Raw genomic sequence first — 20,378 nt, 5'->3', positions numbered from 1 at the left:
TTACAGATATTCAATTCATTAGGGAGCTTTCGTCTTACGCTGATCTCAAAACATATCAATATTTTTCTAAAGTAGTTCACACAATGAATATTCATACGTATTTTAACTGACATGCTGCTTTGTACTCTTGCAGGCTGACATATTAACACAAACTCTGACGAGGAGTGCATAACTAAGTACACGTGAGTACTCCTCGCTATGTACTAGATGCGCCTGCTCCCAGTCATTCAAAACATGTACAGTATCTCACATCGATAAAAAAGAAAGCTTAGATGCTGTCCCTACTTGTGAAAACTGTCGTTTCCACAACACACTGCTTTCCTCCCGAGGTCCTTACATGCACATAAACTTATGTCATAAAGTTTATTGAACTCAAATAGGCACAGAATCAACTTTTCTTTCTTCAGTTTTGGTACATTGTGTGGTTGAATTTAGAACAGCTCTAGGCTTCATTTCTTTTGGTTGCATGAAGGTATGTCACAGCATGTAGCAGTCAAAGTTGGGTGAGTGACAATTATTGTTTGGTGGTGCAAGCAAAGGAAAAGAATGGGTTTCAGGGCGCAGCATGTCCTATTTAAAAGGCCCTTAAGATCCTAAAATTTCTCAGTGATGTAAAGTTTACCTGTCGGGGAAGCTACTAGTCCAGGAATGTTCTCTTCCCCGGATACAAGGACATTCTCTGGAAAGAGGTGCAGGACAGAATCCAGTGCAGGATGTTTTTTCAGGACACAGGCCAAATGTGCTCCTTCAATAATCTTCAACATATTATGATCTGCAAAAGGAGACATACAGCAAATTTACGTTGAATGTTCTGCACGCATTTCATGACAAATAGGCAAACTCTTCTTCTGAATCCAAATGAGAAAGATATGCTGTTTTACCCTGTCATTATCCTCAAGTTCCCCAGAAAAATGTTATCCATCTCCTTGGCACGATGCAATCTAATATTTCTCCAGAAGCAGGGATTCACCTGACACCCAACACACATAGACGCTTTCATTTTTCAATATTCCATTTTTGCTGTTCGTGACTTATGTGCAATGTTCCATTACACTCCAAGCATCATTTTCCAGGGCTGAAACTGAAATGACAACAATTCAACTTGGAAAACACGCTCGTCCAGAGGGGCACTGCAGCGTAGATGAGACACAAGGTATGAGCAATAAAGCAGACATCGTCATCATTCAAGGAGGTCGTCCAATGACAAGCAACAACCCACAACTCCTGCCATCAACACAAAGCACAGATCATTTGGAAGGTGAGTCAAGTGGAGTTTGATGCGCTGCGTATGTTGGTTTCCTTCAAGCCTGGCAAAGCATTGCAATCTTTCTCTCTGACAGGGTTAATGACTGCACCTTCAACAGCATCAGTAACAATCAATACATGATGCTCCATTCACTTCAGTAGCTTGTTTCAAGACAATGGCATTGAGGAACCTAAAGGTAACACATAAGCAGTAGAATATGCATATTTTTGAAAGTGGTTGCTGGAAATCGCTGTGAAATCGATTGCTAAAGCTCCAGGCACACTGACCTAGAGGCTGGTCAGTGACCTGCAGTAATAACTGATCAACCCAGTTCCACCCCATCTGATCCTTGTCCTGTTTTTAATGCCCATATCTAACCTTTCATGTACGAGTGGTGACATATACCAGCAAATATATATATGTCTACAAATGGAAATAATGTTTTTTGTTTGTTTGGTTGTTTTAATGATAGTGGTCATGACTGGATATGACTGATATATAAATATAATATATAGTATATTTAAAGGGGCAAGATCTGGGTATTAGAATACAAACACAAAAAGTTTTGAAAAGCAGATGATTTACAGTCTTGTAGAACCGTAAAGTGTCAATAAACACTTAATCATATTTTACCAAATTAACAAATACTAAAAATTACCCTTATAGATATATTTTTTTATTTAGTTATTTACTTTTCCAAAATTATATAATCTTAATTTTAGTTTTCATCTTAGGCGACCAAAATGTTTTGTTCCTGGCTATTATTTTCATTTCGTTTTAATTAATTATCATAACCTTGTTGCTAACTCTTCACCCACCATGTCTTCAGCCTCAAACTATTCAGGAAAAATATAAAATTGAAAAATATATTTTTACATCACAAGTTGGATCCATAACAGAGTGCTACAGTGTTTTACAAACTCTCAGGGAATTCAGGGTTCAAGATGTGATTAAAATTTAATGGGCAGATCCAACTGAAGGCAGTTTAACTTTAACCTCTAACACAAATAGACTGTTTGACTTTGGTTTGCTATTGATGTTAAATTCTACCACTTTGCTTTGAAAAATAATAATTAAAAAAATTACCTTCTACGTTTTTTTTTCTTTTCTTTTTTTTGATTTTGTAAATTCATCACAACAGTTAGAAAAGGCCAAACTACACTACAGTGTATGTTTCCTACATACAAGGTTAAAAATGCGCTCAGCCCTAACAGCACTGCAGTATGGTTAAAGATCTTTAATGCTTGCGAGTACTCACTCCGACAAGTAACCCCCCTGCAGTTGGGGTTTTATAGGATTACCTTTGTGTCATTTCGGATCTTCCACAGTATGAGCCCTGCCAAAATATTCTCTGCAACTCCTCCTATCCTATTTATGGATACCCTTTTGTCTGCTCTGTGGAAGGCACAATGTTGTGTTTGAAACTCTCATCAGATTTGTACATTTCCTTTTTCGCCTTGCAAAGGAGTTGTGCAAACGATTAAAGACTGTTAATGGTATATGTTAATACAAATACAATGTCTGTGAATGTGCCCGCAAAAACTCAGTCTACTCTCTTCTTTAGACCAAAGCACCAGGCATCAAAATATGATGAGGCAGCACTGCAGTTATAAGAAAAACTATTCAAAATCCAGTAGTCTGGAAAAATTGCTGAATCTCAGCCACACAGAAGCAGTTTTTTCCCCTGTATGCATCAGAGTTTGGAAAATAAAAAGAACAAAGTTCACTGGTATAAAAATCTATCACAAACATGTATATTTAAGCTAAAAAAAATTAAATTAAAAATAAAATAAAAAAATCAGCAAAACAAACAATGTTAGTTTTTCTCGTCCAACTGCACAGAATAATATTTTTATGAAAAGCTGTTGAAGTCCCAAAAAGGATGGACAGAACGTCCATTTCGGATGTAGACTGCTTTTCATTCATTTTCAGGGCAGCGCTAGTACCTTTATCGCTAAAGTCATTGAAAGGGGATTGAGAAGGAAAGAAGATGATGGAGTATATCACTGTGTTCCCCTCCCTGTCTATGACTCATCCCACACAAACCCTTTAACTCTCTCTACCAGTACAAAAAAAGTGCTTATGTCAAAATCCAACAAAAAAAGATGAAGTAGAAGAAGAAGAAAAGGGGTTTGGGGAAAATTCTAAGATTGTCGTACTGTGTCAACTGTTCTACAGACGTTTTTAGTGGCAACAGCAGCTCTCGCTAAAAGGGTGTTTCTTACCATGAACACACAGGAGGGAGGGAAAAGTAGGATGGGCAGAGAAAGGAAAAGGGAAAAGAAACACAGAACTTTCCTGACACAGATGGTGCCCAGGTGTCTGCAACTTTTTCATCTTTTATTTCGTGTTATTCATTATGCATCAAGCTTGGGTTTCAGTCAGATGCTGTGCATAGATTAGAAAACTACCCCAAAATTTCCTTACAGCAGAGTGTGGTACCGCAGAGTCAGTTGAGCAGCAACTTGGCAAGAGATGTGAAACCGAGAAACTGGAGAGCGGGGGGGGGGGGGGAGAACAAAAAAATGGCTCGGCATCAAACAGAGGTAGTGGTTTTGGGAGAAGGTTGTGTAGAAGAAGTAATAAAGATGAGAGCTTAGGCATTACTGAAAGTCAAGCACATACAGGGGCACTTGTTAGTTTAACATTTGCTGGCTTTATATTCATTTTTTGCAGTGAATCAAACTTACTACATTAAATACATAATTCATTATGTTAGGTTACAGAGTTTTTCAGTACAAGTTAAACTATGTCATTTTGATTGGAAGAGTGTAAGAAACATCAGATCAACTTTAGTCGTTTTGTTTTTTAAGATGCTCATTTGCTTCAACTGAATGATAAATAGGTACCGCAGCAGCTTGTGTCTACAAATCAGGCTTAACTGTACTGCATTCAGGTTCAGGGTGAATCAGAGATCACGGTGTGACAGCGACAGCCATATAATACTCAGCAGTGTGAAGCAGGCGTGTAATGAATGACATCACTCAACTGTGAGGTGAGCTATTAAGGTAACTACCAGCGGGAGGGAAAGATACTGTCGTCTGAGACATGATGAAGAGGGAAATATTGTACACAAGGGTGTAGAGACCACCTGTGAGATACAAAGGGATGAGTGAGAAGAGGATCAATCGCTTTTGGGACCTTGTTAATTCTCTTTAATAAGTGCAATGTTCTGGCTGTATTTACAAGACAAGGTACTAAATCATTACCAATATGATTATTAGGATTTACTATAATTAGCACATCTGAATCATATGGACTCCTGCAGGGAGGCGATACACTGGATAAAAATCTACAGAACTACTGGTTTATCTGTCGAAACCAATTCCTTTTATTTTGACTTTTTTAATTTGTTTTCTTTGATCAGAATTTAGAGTATACTCTAAATCAAGATCTAACAGTTTCCTAATGTGTGTGCATTAAATCATAATGACATTGGTGATATAGCTAATTACTCAGGACTATTTGGCAGAGCTGTTCAGCAGGAAATTTTTCAGTATTTTGGGGGGTAATTTGAGCTCCCAGACTATTAACTAAGTAAATAGATTCAAATCCAAGTCATCTGGCAAGTCCAAATTTCTCTCTCAAGCCTCACATCAAAGGTTCTATTAGCTACTTGTCCACTCACATTACTTAAAAATTTAAAACATTTATTTTATCTTAAAATGAATTCTAATAGGCCTGTGGTGATTCATCAAGTAAGTCAGATTACAAAAAACTGATGCAAATTCTTTGCTTTGCTGGCTCGTTTCAATCCACACAAGAATGTACGGCTCAGTGGTCACTCTCACGACCCGATCCAGAAACCCAGTTGGTTCTACGCATGAGAAAAAAATGTCTGTATTACCTTTACTGTATTATGTGCACTGTCGTTTTATTAAAAAAAAATAAAACGTCATAATAACATATTTTTTAACTGTCAGGTGGCAGCATGGTGGCGCTGTGGTTAGCACTGGTGCCTCGCAGCAACTCCACATCTGCCCGGGGCGTTTCTGTGTGGAGCTTGCGTCTGGGTACTCCCACAGTCCAAAGGGGTTTAATTTATTGGTGATTCTAAATTGTTCATAGATGTGAATGTAAGTGTGAATGGTTGTCTGTCTCTCTGTGGGCCTGCAACAGACTGGCAGCCTGTCCAGGGTGTACCCTGCCTATGGCCCTATAATAGCTTAGATGGGCTCCTACCGTGCTGGTGCAAATAGGCACCAGCCTATCTAGAGGAAGTTGATCTAGCTGCGACCAGTGCTGTGTTTAATCAGTTACCAAGAGATATACAGCAAGAAAAACCTCACCATGATGATGACTTCAACCTAGCTCAATTTGAGCCTCAAGGAGTTGCATCCGATAAAAAGCATTGTTTAAGTGCAAACTAAACATAGCAGTGACAAAAGCAAACACTTTTGTAGCATTTACAGCAATAACTCTGCTGAAAGCACTGAAAAACCTCCTTTTTGGCCACAGATAGGATTTTTAAGTGTGTAATTGACAAAATCTGTCATGACACAACCTTTCTATCCTCTTATGCTCAGACATACACAATAAATTAATGCATCATGGCTTCAAATAAGGCTATGCTAATGTGAACACAATGTACCATCTGTGTGTCCTCTCATCACATTAACAGGTCCCCAGAGCAGCTCTCGATCCTCATTTCAGTTTTTCTTCTCTCTGCGTCTTCCCCTTTTCTCCCAGTTGGTTGAGAGGAGAAGCTTAGATCAGGCCAATGAGCATACTGCCTCCCTTCATGCTTTTATCCTTTAAGACTTTCAAAAGCCCCACGGCAACTTCCTTCCTTTCATTTTTCCTCCTTTTCCCATTTCCTGCCTCTTGACCCTGACTCCAGCACTGGAAAATGGGGGGTTTTTGACTTCTTTGCTGCCACCATTTTCTCCTGTCTTAAGCTCTCTCCAATTCAAATTGTATAATGAAACTCAATACGGAAGGACAATTGTATGCCTTTTATATGAACTGTGTTTTATAGACTAGAGCAGTGTTTAACCATTGAAGCAAACTTTATCTTCTGCTGGAAGATGAAATATGTTTATCTAAGGTGTCATGTTTTTAGAGTCATGAAACACTTTTGTTTGTCTTCTTTTAATAAGGCCAGGCTGCACTAGTCTTTTTTTCCCAACATCTGACCTTATTTATCAGATAATTTACCCTGATGTTCATTTCAATTATATGACAAGAATTAGGTGTCTTTTATTTACTTTGCCAGTGTTTGTTCAGCAAAAAACAGAAGAAAATGAATAAAACAATTCTTAAAAAAGAATTACATTTCATCACATTATGACTGAGGTTCTTCACCCACAGGTGGCGCTGAAAGAGTGAAGTTAAAGCCAAAGTAGCTTGGGCTGGTGTGAAAATACTTTTGTCATATTAATCTTTTGCTTTGTCTACATCTTTGCTCCACTGGTTTTCTGATATAAAGGTCACCAAGCCTATGCCTAAAATTAGTAACAATTTAAGTGTATGTGGTCTAGTAAAAGAAAAATCTAAATGTCAAGACAATTCACATACACTTAAAGAATAAAAAAGATGCTTGCTTACCCAGTATCACGGGTTTCAAATAAGTCTACAGCATTTCAGAATAATAATTCTCCCCTCATTTTATCACTGAACACTGTAGGTGCTTCACATTTAAATAACCCAGTTTTGCAATCCCCATAGACTGAATACAGAAGATGGACAAAGCCCCATGTGGCATCTCGTATTGGTTTGTGATCTCAGTTTTGAAGCCTGTATTTTAGCTTATCACTATCACAATACTTAGATCATACGGTAGAGGACATAGTTATGCTAGAGTTTTGCTAGAAATCCTGGTTAGTAAGATGCATCTATAGACTGTATAAGTGCATCGCCAGACATATCTTGTAATTGTTAATAGACATATAGTTAAAAAACAAGAATTTCACTCACCAAAAGTGGAGTACAGACTTTTTATAAGGTATACAAAAGTAACCACACACCAATTTACATTATTTGACAGTTATAATAAAAAGACAGACACAACAGACATAGTTGAAAGCACAAGTTCACTGACCAGAATTAGCTCAGCTGAAGCCCAGCAGAACACTATCGCTACAGCTGCCTGTGTTGCCATCCATTTTACTCAACCAGAGGCAGACAGTCAGTGGTTATATTGGCACTACGACCTGCCATACTAGGCATTCATTATCTTTATAAAATTATGTTGTTATAACAGACTGTGAAACTTTTAAATACATCCATTAACCTTTACTTTCTATATAAACATACACAGAACACAATTTACTGTATGTGTGGGGGGTAAAAGCTCACATTTACGTTTCAGTGGTTTTAGGTGACAGTTTTCAAATAACTGATATTCTTCACTTCAACTTAAAGTTTTCTAGAATCAAAAAAAAATTACATGTTGAATGGGTTTAGAAACTTTCAGAGCATCAGTCAGCGAGGCCTGTCAGTTTTAAATGCATTTCCCGCCTTGCTTTGTATGCCATAATCTCGTAATAAGTTATATTAAAGAAATGAATCCTCTTTAATTAACTCAAAGTAATAGTGTGTTGGTCAAGTAAAAGCATAGCGTGACCATAATGTCATTTGAATGTGGCTGTAGAAATCTGTCACAACCTTAAATCCCATTTCTTTTTCTCCTGTCCAAAAGCACATGAACTTGAATTTGCTGACATTTGGATTGATTGGGTCCATTTTCAAACGTACGCTTCACTCACTCTTTCCATTGATCTATCTTTATTTTTATGTAGAGAAGAACCCCATGAATGCATTTTCCCATGAAAAATTGCAAAAAGGAAACAAAAGTTGCTACTGATTCATTTTAAGGCTTTATATTGTGATTTAGCAGACAATTCTCAGTAGATTGTTTTGATAAAGGCTGCATTTTGCCCCGCAAACAGTGGAAAGAATGCTTGTCCGGCTGAGTGTGCCTACAAATAAAGCACAAGTGGTGGCCTCAAAAAAGAAAATTAGGTCTATTCAGGGCCGTAGAGTGCGACCAATTTGGTCGCAAATGCGACCAAATTTTTCAGTGGTGCGACTAAAAATAAATATTTGGTCGCACACTGTTCCGGTAAAAAAAAAAAAAAATCTCTGCAACTCTCCTTGTGGTCAACAACAGACACACATTATGCCCCTATCGTGGACTAAACCAATCAGAGATAGTCAGGGGCGGGACCTCTCTGATTGGCCGTGGTCCAGTTGAAAGTGCAGGTGGAAGAGAGAGCTTATAGCTTGAATAAAGCGATATCAATTCATTAACGGATTCCACACAAAGACCTAAACACAGAGCGGACCCGACACATCAGAATCAGCTTCGTCTTTCTCGGCTTTCTCACCCGACAGCCCGAACACGGACACGCTGTCGGAGCTTAGCGATTCTTCGGGTCCGCGCTGTGTTTAGGTCTTTTTGCGCTGATTCTGAGCTGCAGGTTTTGTCTCTCCAACCAAAATTCACCGAGCCAGCAGCAAAAGAAGCAGCAAACTGCGCTTCACATTTGATCAATGTCGTCATGAATTCCCTCTGACTTTTGCTGTTTTGCTTCCACCACGATAAAAATCCCACTTCCTGCACAGCTCTCTCTCTCTCTCTCTGTACTTCAGGAACAGTTTCCCGTCTCAAATCTGTTTTCTGCATTATTCATTCGCTTATTACCCACCAGTCTACCGTTGTTTACAGCGCTTTTTCTTTTTCCACTTAAATGACCTCGGACAAGAAAGCCTAATTTCTGCTGTTCAATACTGAAGAAATATAAATTTCTTAAAATTATGCAAAATTGTAGAATATTGCAGAATATTTTTAAGGTTATCTGCTATAAAAAGCCAGACCAGGAAAATCTCCTTCATGTTTTCCTGTGTTTTATTCTCAGTTACTTTCACACAAAGGCATCTGCTGTGATTTTCACAATTCTGATGAAGTCTCATGTGTATCAGTACTGATAAATGATCAGAATTATAATATTTCTGACTGTCTGAGGCTAAATTGAATCAAATCAGGACTTTGAGAACCGTAATCGAATGGATTATAGAAATCAGTGATGATACCTAGCCCTAGTGAGCAGCCTAGGCCTGAGAGAAGTGGATGTAGCTGTGGGTAATAAGAAAAGATGAAAAGAACTATTGATAACTTTTTTGTTAAGTTAAGGCCTGATCTGTCTGAAATTCATAGCCAGTGCTCTGACACGGTGCCATCAATATTTGAATGCTGAAAAAGCACAGTGTATCCAGAAAACACATTATATGCTGCAATAAATGCACTGCCCAAGTGTCCCCTCTCCCCACGGCCTTTCAGCAGCAGACAGCAGCAAACAGGTTGTCAGAGGAGGCCAAGATGATGATTAAGTTTAACATTTTTTACAATATTGACAAAGCACTTGAAGCACAACTTTGTTAGTTAATAATTTAGAAATTAATATTGTCTGTATGGACTCCCCCCCCCCCAAAGAAAGTGCACATGTAAAACTGCGGTGTTAAGCGATGCGGTTGAAAAATTTGAGTGCGCCTAACTTTTGTGCCGGTACGCCTAAATTTTTTAAAGTTAGGCGTACCGGTGCGCCCATGTCAAAAAGTTAGTCTAGAGCCCTGCCATTGTATATAGATGGCTCAAAGTTTTCTTGATGTTTTTGAATAAGGCAGGTTCACACAGTATTTACACAGTACACACAATCACAAAGACATAAATAGAAGCAGTATAAGGTTTAATACATCAATAGACAAGAGAAAAAATACTACAGATTTTTTTGTTTATTGTAATTTTTTTTAAGCTTTTAGCACTTTCATCTTTTTTTCTCCCCCAAAGGGAGAGACTATGTAATTCCATTTGTTCATTTGTCTTTCCGCCTATCTGTCTGACAGATAGGAAAGATTTGATGCTCAAATTTTGTGTGATGGTATAAACCCATAACAGCTAAAGCTGATTACATTTTGGTGAAAATCAGGTCAAGGTCACACACCAAATGTAAAAAGCTTTATATTATCCACAGGTTTTTCATGGATCATCTTCAAACTTCAAACCAATCTACCAGGCCTTGAGGGCATGAGTACCTCAGGTGGCTTAAGTGGTTGACCTTGACCATTAGCTCCCAAGGTCAAAGTTGACCTTGGAAAAAAATTAAAGACACCAAATTAACTATAAGATATATGATGAAAGGCCATGGAGAGAGCTGTACGACATACTTTTTATTTTGATAAAAGTATTTGATAATCACACACTGCCTAAAACCATCACCCTTCAGCACCATGCTTGAGAGCTGGTATGAGGTGTTTGTGCTGATATGCTGTGTTTCACTTTCACCAAACATGGTACTGTGTATTATGGCCAAACATCTCCACTTTGGTCTCATCAGTCCAAGTGGCACTGTTGTAAAAGTCTTTTGTTGAGATACAACTTTGCTGCCAGATTCTTTTTTAGAAAGAACAGGATTTCTCCTGACAACCCTTCCAAACATGCTATTACAGTTCAGTCTTTTCCTAACTGCACTGTCATGAACTTTAACATTTAACATCCTAACTGGGGTAGCTCTTGGGTTTTCTTGCAATTTCTGAGCATTGCACAAACTGACCTTGGGGTGAATTTGCTGGGATGTCCACTTCTGAGAAAACTGTAGCATTGTGCTCCAGACCAGCAGGCTGTCAAAACTTATTATTTTATTCAGATGGTCACACTTACTGAAGATCAGTTAATCAAGTGTATCTATATAGCAACACCTGCCTGCTACTTACCCTTTTATTCCTAATGGAACCAGTAAGTGTGCTATTATTTTTTCACAAGACTGCATAGAGTGCATAGAGATGGAAAAGTGATATGTTTGCTGTGTGTGGTCATTTCTGGACTAAAATGTGTGAGCCCTTAAGCTAGCAGCTTTTATAATTACTATAAGGAAACACCCTCTAATGGTTGCTATCAAGCAAGCATTAGAGGGTTTATAATGCTTGCTATCTCTGTAATATAGCAGACGTGTGGAAATTCAGCCATTTTTTATTTAAATTCATTCACTTTTATTCAATTCAACTTTTAACCCCAGACTCATTTGCAACACATCAAGACATAAAAAAAGATATTATCCTTCTCTAGAGCCACAGTATTTTCAAAAACAAAGTCAGGGAAATTACATAATGTGGAATTGCTAATGAATGAAGGGTAAAAAGAAACATCCTCTAGGGAATGATTTCTCATTATAATTCTTCCACACCATAAGACATGAATGGCCACTATAAGAACGTGCTTAATTCACTTCTGCACAAAATTTTTTTAGACACTTATTTAAAAAATAAAATAAAATAATAAAACCACTCCTAAGTATTCCATGTCACCCAGCAGATAGGGACTGCGGGTCTCTGTCACAGTGGATGAAACTAAAAGTTATTAAAAGTTAAGAAAAAAGGCTTTGGACACAAAAGAGCTACAGCAAAAGCAGCAGCAACATGGCTCTTAAAAGAAAGAAGCAACTTTCGACTAAATAACAGGCTTATGTTTAATAATTCAGAGAGCATAACAGTCCGTTTGAGAGGAGGTTTTCTAATATTCATGTGACATGATAGCCAAGACAGGAACTCTGGCTCTCACTGGGCACCGTGTTATTCATACTGTGAGGCACATCTGTTTTGTAATTCATAGCCTTGGCTTTAAGTCAAAGACAATTCTAGATCAACCCAGTGCTTTAGCAGAAAACCCAAGAATTATCCAAAACAACTCTAAATCTAAGGTAAACCAGATAACCAAAACTGTCAGCTTTTACCAGGGAGCGAAAACCTGCATTTTGTCTCAAAGGGGGGAAATGGCCTTTTAAAAAAAGCCATTGAGGTCATATAGTCAATAATCCACTGACCAAGTGCTACCTAGGAAAATATTTTCAAGGTGAAGAAGGTGTCTGCTTCAAATGTGTGGCTTAAGCAGGCTTTAGGGTCGGTACAACTGCTGGTGTCAGAAACCCCGTTACATCACACCTCTCTCCTCTCTAACATCAGGTAGGGGATGCCTCTGTCAGCCTATATAAATTTGCAAAATTGATGACTAGATCGTCTACGATAAGAAATGCCCACTCCGGGAATCAGGTTATGTTAGACTTTCTCTTTGTCGATTTTAAAAAGGTTAGGGTTATAAAAATTATGTCATAATGTACCTACAATTTATTTAATCTGTCTCTTTTTCCATTAGCACTAAAACAGTTTTGAAGTGGAAACATTTCTCCCAGGGGAAAGGATCAAAAGTTGGCAAAAGCATCTTAAAACAGGACTTTCCAAGCCTGCCAGGAGTGGCTTCACCAGAAGGAAATCCTGGAGGCTGCCCTTCTTTTGCACAAAGGTGCAGCTGCAGCCTTCTGTGACCCATGGTCCCAGACTCACTTAAAGTCTTTGAGTGAGGATTCTACCATGTAACGCTTGATGTTATGTTAATAAAACAACTGTCAGCTTGAGCACTGTCCTTGAAAATGATTCAGGTCAATTACTCGATGTTACTGTAGATGGACCTCGGAGTTGTAATCTGTCAAAAATGACATGCTTAAAAAAACTGTATATATTTTTTTAATTATTATAACTCTACTGCCTCTGCTGTAAAGTGTTCCTCTCTTTCTAGCCCTTGTTCTTAGTTTGTTACACACACACCTTTGTGGCACTTAGATGTGATCGACCAAATGGAAAATATTTCTGAAAGTTTGCGTCATGATCACTATTTTTAAACAAGATTCAAGCGCTGAGAGGCCATAAAAAAATCTTTATCATCATTACAGTGTGACGTCTGGCTATCTGTCACTGCCTTTTCTCTCTTGAACACCCTCTTTCATGTAAGCTGACCAAAGTGCTATCTTTATGCGATGGTACCTGGTTAAAAAAAAAAAAGTTAAAATACTAGTTGACAAATGACACATCTTTGCGTCACTTTACATGGCAGAGAGCCCACGCAATGCTTCCTGATGTCCCATCATCTCACTATAATTACTATATCTCTGATCTCTATTTCGCATTTGGCTGTCATTCTCTATTATACTGTTTATCAGCTGTAACTTTTTATTCTAGCACCAACTGCAAACAACTGTTTGATTTTCCCCACCAAAGACTTCTTTAGTCATCATTCAAGTTTTAGTATCTCTGTGTCAGTTTAGCTGACCTAAAATAACTTCTGCAACTATTTTATTTTGCTTCCCTGAATTTTGTAGCTCATAGTACAGAGCATTTAGTTTTGTGAGTTAGATTTATGCAGATTGACTCTGTACAAAGAAAAAACTGACAGAACAGGTCACCACTACAATAACGGTAACCTTTCCAAAGGTTACACCTGATGACATAATCCCTTCAGATAGTATGAGCAGCAAATGAACCACAGGTATAACGCACTTTTTGAACAGCTCACATTTTTGTAATGTAGCAAAGTTCAAAACTGTTCAGCTCAAAACATTTGGTTGACAGCCGTTTCTCCAAACCCCAGCTAAAAATTAAGCGGGCGTCAAAGTTTAATGTCAAATACAGGTAGATTCGCTGGCCTGGAAGTAAATACTGCTAAAGACCACATGCACTGTGGTCCTAGCAGCTTTCATGCCAGAGTACTCTAGTGAAAAATACCTAAAGTGAATACACCTGATAAATAGATAGTATGAATAAAGTATTCTTACAGTCAACAGCGTCCTTTATTAGAGGGTGAAGCAAGGCTCTTGGTGATCCGTGATGTAGATTCAGCCTAGGACGTAAAATAACACCAACACCCATGACTTCACACGTAAAGAAAACTCCTATAGATCCCCACATAACAAAAACACACAGGCTACATATAATTCTACTACAGTGGAACCCAGACTTACGAATACCCCATTTAATGAAAAATTCAAGTTATGAAGGCACTTAACGGCAATATTTCTGCCTGTGTTACGGCAAAATGCCAGCGTAATGAAATCCGCTGGCTCTGATTGGCTGAGCCCAGAATGCCTACAATGCCTACAATGCCCACAATGCCTTCCGAATCATGTGACAACCCCCTTGGCTTTCGTAATTGCGCTTCGCTGTTCCACTTGAACGATGCATTGTTGTTGCAGTTAGCAATTAGCCTATAGCCTATCGTTCACTCAAAAGGCGCGATGGGTGCTTTGACTTACGAAAATTTTCGACTTACGAAAGACCCTCAGGAACGAATTAATTTCGTAAGTCAGGGTTCCACTGTACTTACCAACATAGCAAACCCTAGTTGATTTAAACACCTTACACACAATAGTAGGTCTACATGGAGTAAAAAGCCATATCTATATGTTACACATGAATACTGATCTAAAAATTTGAAAGACCAAGCAAACTAGGTGAACTCTAAGTCCCTGGATAATATTCTGGCAGAAACTCTTTCACTCTAAATACACCTGCTCTTTAATAATCTCTTCATGAGAAAGTTCATTAATCCTTCGGCAGAGGAATTAAGAATGGACTAATCACCTTCTCTCCCCATCAGCAGCTGGGGTGTCTGGCCTGTTGGTGAAAAGCTCCAGGACAGTAAAGCCTCGTCCCAGAGCCTGGTGAGAGCAGTCTGGTCTGGGTGATAATGACACCAACTCCAGAACCAACAGTGTGCTGGGTAAAGTCAAAGAGGTATGGACATACAGTACCTAGAAAAAGAAACACAAGGAGTAAAACAAGATCCGAAATTAAGCCAAAATGAAAATAACAGGACCAATGATTTGTGGAAACCTGGTTTTGCCTCCTCTTACGTGTTGGCCATCATCATCTTGCTTTGTTTAATAGTTTTTTTAACCTATGTGTGGCATCCAAGGTGTAAATTTCTATATAACACGGTACAAAGGCAGCAACCTGTCAATCACAGACATCTGGGATCTAAACTGTACTGCTTAAAGAAGACAACAAAACTTTCAAATCACTTAGCTGATGAAGAGTTGCATCTACAGGTGAAAGGTACCCCAACATCTTTCGTCCTCCTTATACTTCATGACTCAGCACATGGTTTTAAAGTAAATTACACTAAACACTGTATGCAAATTAGTGTTTACATTAACACTATATTAATAAACATTTGCTTTAAAAATGTATTTTACAAAATAACAGGTTACGAATATTAATGTAATAAGTGTAACAAGTAACAGAACAATGAGAACAATAACTAGGCAAGCAAGCAATTTTAATACATGTTTTTAGATGTATGTTCCATATTTAGCACAAATTGAAAGCATAATGCAGACAGTACTAAGCTCAAGAAGGTTTATATGACATATAGCCATTAAACTGTGTGCGTATGTTGAAAATCATTTCAGGGAAATGACCTATAAACAAGTACAGATGGTGTACAATCCCCTGGTACCTACTTCAGCTTGAAGCATCAAATGTTGCTGTCATTTGAGTTACTGCAGTACAAGGATAATCAAACTAGGAACAAAATACACATTTACTATTTGGACTACGAAACCAGGATCCCGGGGACACTGAGAATAAACGGCTAAAAACAAGAAACTGATTTACCACCTTACAAAAGTACACCATTAAAACAAATTGAAAGTTGCCATGACTACACAGAAATTCTACACATAGTTGTTCTGACTAGGATTTTTTAAAGGCACATGGCTTCCCTCTCCCCAGGTCATTAATTCATTTAAAAAACAGTGAAAAAAATACCATACCACATAAAACACACAGTGCAGAGATATTTAGTGTGCACCTGGTATGCATTCACTTCAGATCACTGTGAATGAAATCAATGTGGCTATTAATAGCCACTTCATATGGTAGGAAATAAAAGGTACATAAGTACAAAGAGAAAGAAACAAACAAACAAGCCAGCAAGCCCGAAACATGGTACACAGAATAAATACGTCAACATGCAATCAAGCTTCATTCTTGAATAATATTGACAGGAAAACAGCAACAGCTGTACAGGTTGCTCACAAGCATATTTCTTTGATTTATTTAATTGCTTTGTAATTGTAACAGATTGCTTGTCTTCGTTCCAATCACGATAGCATACATCTTGTTAGATGTTTTTCTTTATTTTAAAAAGACTTCAAAATTTCTACCATTTACCATCTTCGGATTCTCTGTGGTCACTCCAAGCACATCTGTGTCAGTCTCCATATTGCAGGTCTCTAAAAAGAATGAGCCAAACATCCTGACCAGAATACCTGATTGGCAAATCTAACATTCAAGAGGAGGGAATGTCCCCTGATAAAGAAACCATAGGATTATGCAGGTGAGGATGACCTTGGTTTTTTTTTTTATTTAACTAGTTCAGAAGGGACAGTCATTCAAATTCGAAATAACAGCCTACCTACAGCAGAGCCACACTGATTTACATGCACAAAGGCCTGAATAAGATAAAGAGGCCCACAAATTCTCTCTGATCCATTCGTCCCTGAGCACAATAAAGCCTGTTGTTTTTCAAAACCATAGAGAAGAACATGACGGCATCAAAAGGAAAAAAAAAACAAAACGGTATAAGTAGACATGAGCTATCTTGAAATATAGAACCAATTTCTCCCAGCCTACTGAGGCAGACCCTGTTCATCTTTAGACCCAGCTATCAGCCACCACTGAGCCATTTATTCAAATTCAAAGCCTCTGAGGCATTCCTATTTCGGCCACATCGCTTTTATCTCTATGCACGGTGAGTTTAAATGACTTCTTTTCAAAATACAAACACTGGTGAATACAAATGTAAAACATGGGAAGTAAAGGTACTCGTATGGTTTGGTTTAGTTATTTGTCTGCTTGTATCTACACCCACTAGTCTTTGCCTCATCAACAAGGAAGCTGACACTTACAGAATAGTGTGGTTCACAAACTGGTGTCTCTGCTAAAAAAGAAACTCCCTGTTGGAAGAAATTCAACAATGACATATTTCCCTTTGTTCAAAGCCTAAACATAGAAGCTGAGAACTGTTGAGGAAATCATTTTGATCAACAAGCTTCCAATGAAGAATTTTAGAGAAACTTGTATTAAATTTTAAAATACTCAATCTGTTTTAATCCAAATCCTCCCTTATTCTCAGAAATGATGGTGTACATTTCCTCACTGAGCATTTACTCTGTTTGCTGAGCTGGAATTCAGACAGATATTTTAGCAACAACAAACACTGGCTGAGCTGAGAAAGTAAAAATATCCCACATCCCTAGATGCATGTCATTCAGTATTCATGGACTGAAAACTTTACTTTCACTCAGTTTATTTATTTCCAACCTTAACTCCCAAATCAAAGCCTCATTTTTGAACGAACTTCTTTTGAACCTATCCCCAAGTTGTATAACAAGACATTTTGGGGTTTTTTTTTTTTTTTGGGGGGGGGGGGGGGGGGGGGGGGGCATATTCTATCATGTTCACCCAAGTTCCCTCCCACCGTGATACTGTAGAATCTGCATTGCAGTTAAAGACGCAGTCCCCAGTCTAAAAGCAATCCAAATATGGACATTGTTCATGATGAATTTCCAGTTCAAGCTTGAATTCCTTTTTCATACGCTCCAATGCTTTGATACAACTCCAAATTGATTTCAGTCCAGTCTCTGGAACAAAAAAAAATCCCACTTCATGTCCCCATAGAGCAAATAGCTCCCATATTCAATTTGCAATTATTCAGATTTACAGACGAAATGTAGTCAGAGCTAAAAAGAACAGCCGTGACTGAACATTTTGAAACAGACAAGCTCAACTAAAGATAAAATAATAACAAGTGTTCTGACTGATACTGCTGTAGCTATACTGAGTCTTATTTAGGTCATTTTCTAGTACAAATTCACAGGTGGAGCGTTCTTCGCTCGTCTGTGTTGTTAAGATCCTGCCTCTATTATCACTTGCTTACAGGAGATACGTTTACCATCAATAATCAATAATAATATAACAATTACTCTTCATACAATAACGGTGTGATAGTTAGTACTGTCTCCTAATAGTTCTAATAGTTCCTAATAAGTTCTCCCCAGATACTCTGCCTTCCTCACACAGCTCAAAGACATCCATGTTAGGTTAACTGGTAATTTTAAATGGCCCTTGAGACTGTATGGTTATCGGTCTCTGTACATTAGCCGAGCAACAGATTGGCAAACTGTCCACAATTTACCCTGCCTCCTGCCCCAAGACAGCTCCGCAACCATGTATTGCATAATAATAGTGATGGCTGGATGGACTGTTTCTGAACAGAGCCAAAGTCCAAACACTGTATAAAATGTATATAAAAACAAAAGACAAAGACTTGAAGATCTTATAAACCCAAATTTTATTTACAGTAGAACATAGAAAACATATCAAGTGTTTGAACTGAGAAAATGTATGATTTTAAGAAAAATATTAGCTTATTTTGAATGGCAAGCTCAGGCAAGATCAGTAGCACATTTGGGCATATCTGGAAAGGCATCATCAATGCTGAGGGATTTATACAGCATGTGCTCCCATCCAGACAAAATATTTTTCAGGTAAAGTGTTGTATATTTCAGCAAGAGAATACTAAACCACATAACCACTGCATGTATTATATGAGCACGCTGCTATCGTAGCAGTCTGGGGGTTGAACCGGTCTTCGTGCAGTCTTGACACTGCCAGCAGAAAAAAATGTGTCACAATATGAAACAAAACATACGACAAAGCGTTTACACTCAACCTTCTGTCCATCACTTTGAATAAAAACACAGCCATCTCTGTCAGGGTGGGCCAAATAGTGACTTGTTTTTCCACAGAAGCTCACTTGCTCCTTTACTCCTTACAAAGGTAGCAGTGGCAAATACCAATAGAACTTGGACAAGTATACCGAGCAACCAATCGGCCAGTTGTACTGGAGGCTATGGCCTTTACTTTATCAAAACTTAAAAAGGACAAATTTGAACTCTGTATGTTCAGCCCCATATATGGATATATATGTGTATTATGTTCCAACCAGCAATTACACTGCCACATCTCTAAGTTTGTACTATCTACCATCCAACATAATAGCAGTTCTTTCCCCACAACTTTCACTTCAAGGCAGTGTTGTAAGATCTTGCTCACAACGCCATGGGAACACTGGGAGATGTCATTGAAAAAACAGCTTGCATCGGCAGCAACGCCAGGCGCAGCATATGTCGGCTCTAATGAGAGGTTATACTCTGCGGCAACCGTCAACAGAGCAGTAATCGATTCTCACAGGGGTAAATATTCAATGCCCATAACTTGAGTAAAGAGGGAAGAACAGAAACGGGATGACATTAAAACATCATCAGCGCAGAGGCATGTGGCTGGAAGTCACTGTCACTGCTAACAACAAGCTTGTCTGCAGCTTCTGGGGAGGTTTTCTGGGACCTCTTTGTGGGTGAAAGAGAAGAGGCAAATGAAACCATGAAAGACTGATGATGTGAGATTTAAGGCTATAGAAGAAAACACAGAACAAGCAACATGAATTGCTATATTATGGGATATGTTTATATTTAAAGAAGCTGAATAGGCACTAGTGACACATTTATGATCCTGTCTTTGCATTGTCAGAGTATAAAAGCTAAAGCTAATTCTTCTTGCCCCCCTGAGGTGGTCATTCAACTGTTCTACTGAGGCAAGCACTAAGAGGAATTCCATGGGCAATGCACAAAAGAAAAAGGCTACAAATGAGCATTGGTTTTGCAAACAGAGGTCCAGAGCAACTGGAGTATAATTGACATCGACCTGTTGTTCAACCATTGGAGGCTTCCCAAAAGAAAAGCAAACAGGGCATTTCCATTTAGCCCACACATTGGCTAGGAGCCTGGGAACAAAAGTGTAAGCTACCTGGGATTTAGCTAACCAGCCAGTTCCCTATGTCTGCATGCCTGTGTTATTCACATGTAATGCATGTACCTGTAGGTAGCTAAGCTGACTAAAAGTCATTGTTATAGCTAAAACACAATAAAAACAAAGTACAATGAATCACAACTAGGCAATGCAGTAAGCTAGCACACATATACATTTAACCCTAAACTCTAGATGTACAAGTAGATGTGCTGTATACCATGTGCTATTACCCTTGGACTTTCCCTGTTGAACTCAAAGTCATACAACTCAGCTCATGAAGATTTATGAAGTTAAGCAAGCACATGTGCTCAGGGAGATTCTTAGCTGTAGTGCTTTGATACAAGTTTTGGCAGCATAGCCAACGCCTTGAGGTAGAGGGAAGAGAGGGAGCGGGAGAAAGAGAGCGCAAAAGCAAGAGAAACGCAGCACATCATTT

At 38.5% G+C, this 20,378-nt stretch overlaps 1 protein-coding gene across 3 annotated transcripts in view; it reads right to left on the bottom strand.

The window, feature by feature from the left end:
* nphp4 (nephronophthisis 4) overlaps positions 1–20,378 on the bottom strand; it is a 184,499-nt gene that overhangs the window by 145,478 nt on the left and 18,643 nt on the right. For all 3 annotated transcript variants that reach the window (XM_085343906.1, XM_085343907.1, XM_085343908.1), the window contains 3 exons: positions 14,651–14,820; positions 13,846–13,910; positions 623–772 (listed from right to left, as the gene is read on the bottom strand). In XM_085343906.1, the coding sequence (XP_085200032.1) occupies positions 623–772; positions 13,846–13,910; positions 14,651–14,820 (385 nt within the window). The remainder of the gene's footprint in view (positions 1–622; positions 773–13,845; positions 13,911–14,650; positions 14,821–20,378) is intronic.

The sequence above is a fragment of the Diplotaxodon limnothrissa genome, linkage group LG20, assembly GCF_057381915.1.
Source record: "Diplotaxodon limnothrissa isolate DT_005_m linkage group LG20, D_limnothrissa_male_GT1.1, whole genome shotgun sequence".
NCBI classification, from domain to species: Eukaryota; Metazoa; Chordata; class Actinopteri; order Cichliformes; family Cichlidae; genus Diplotaxodon; species Diplotaxodon limnothrissa.
Note: the sequence above shows the minus strand (reverse complement) of the source record. Positions and strands in the feature narration are given on the sequence as shown.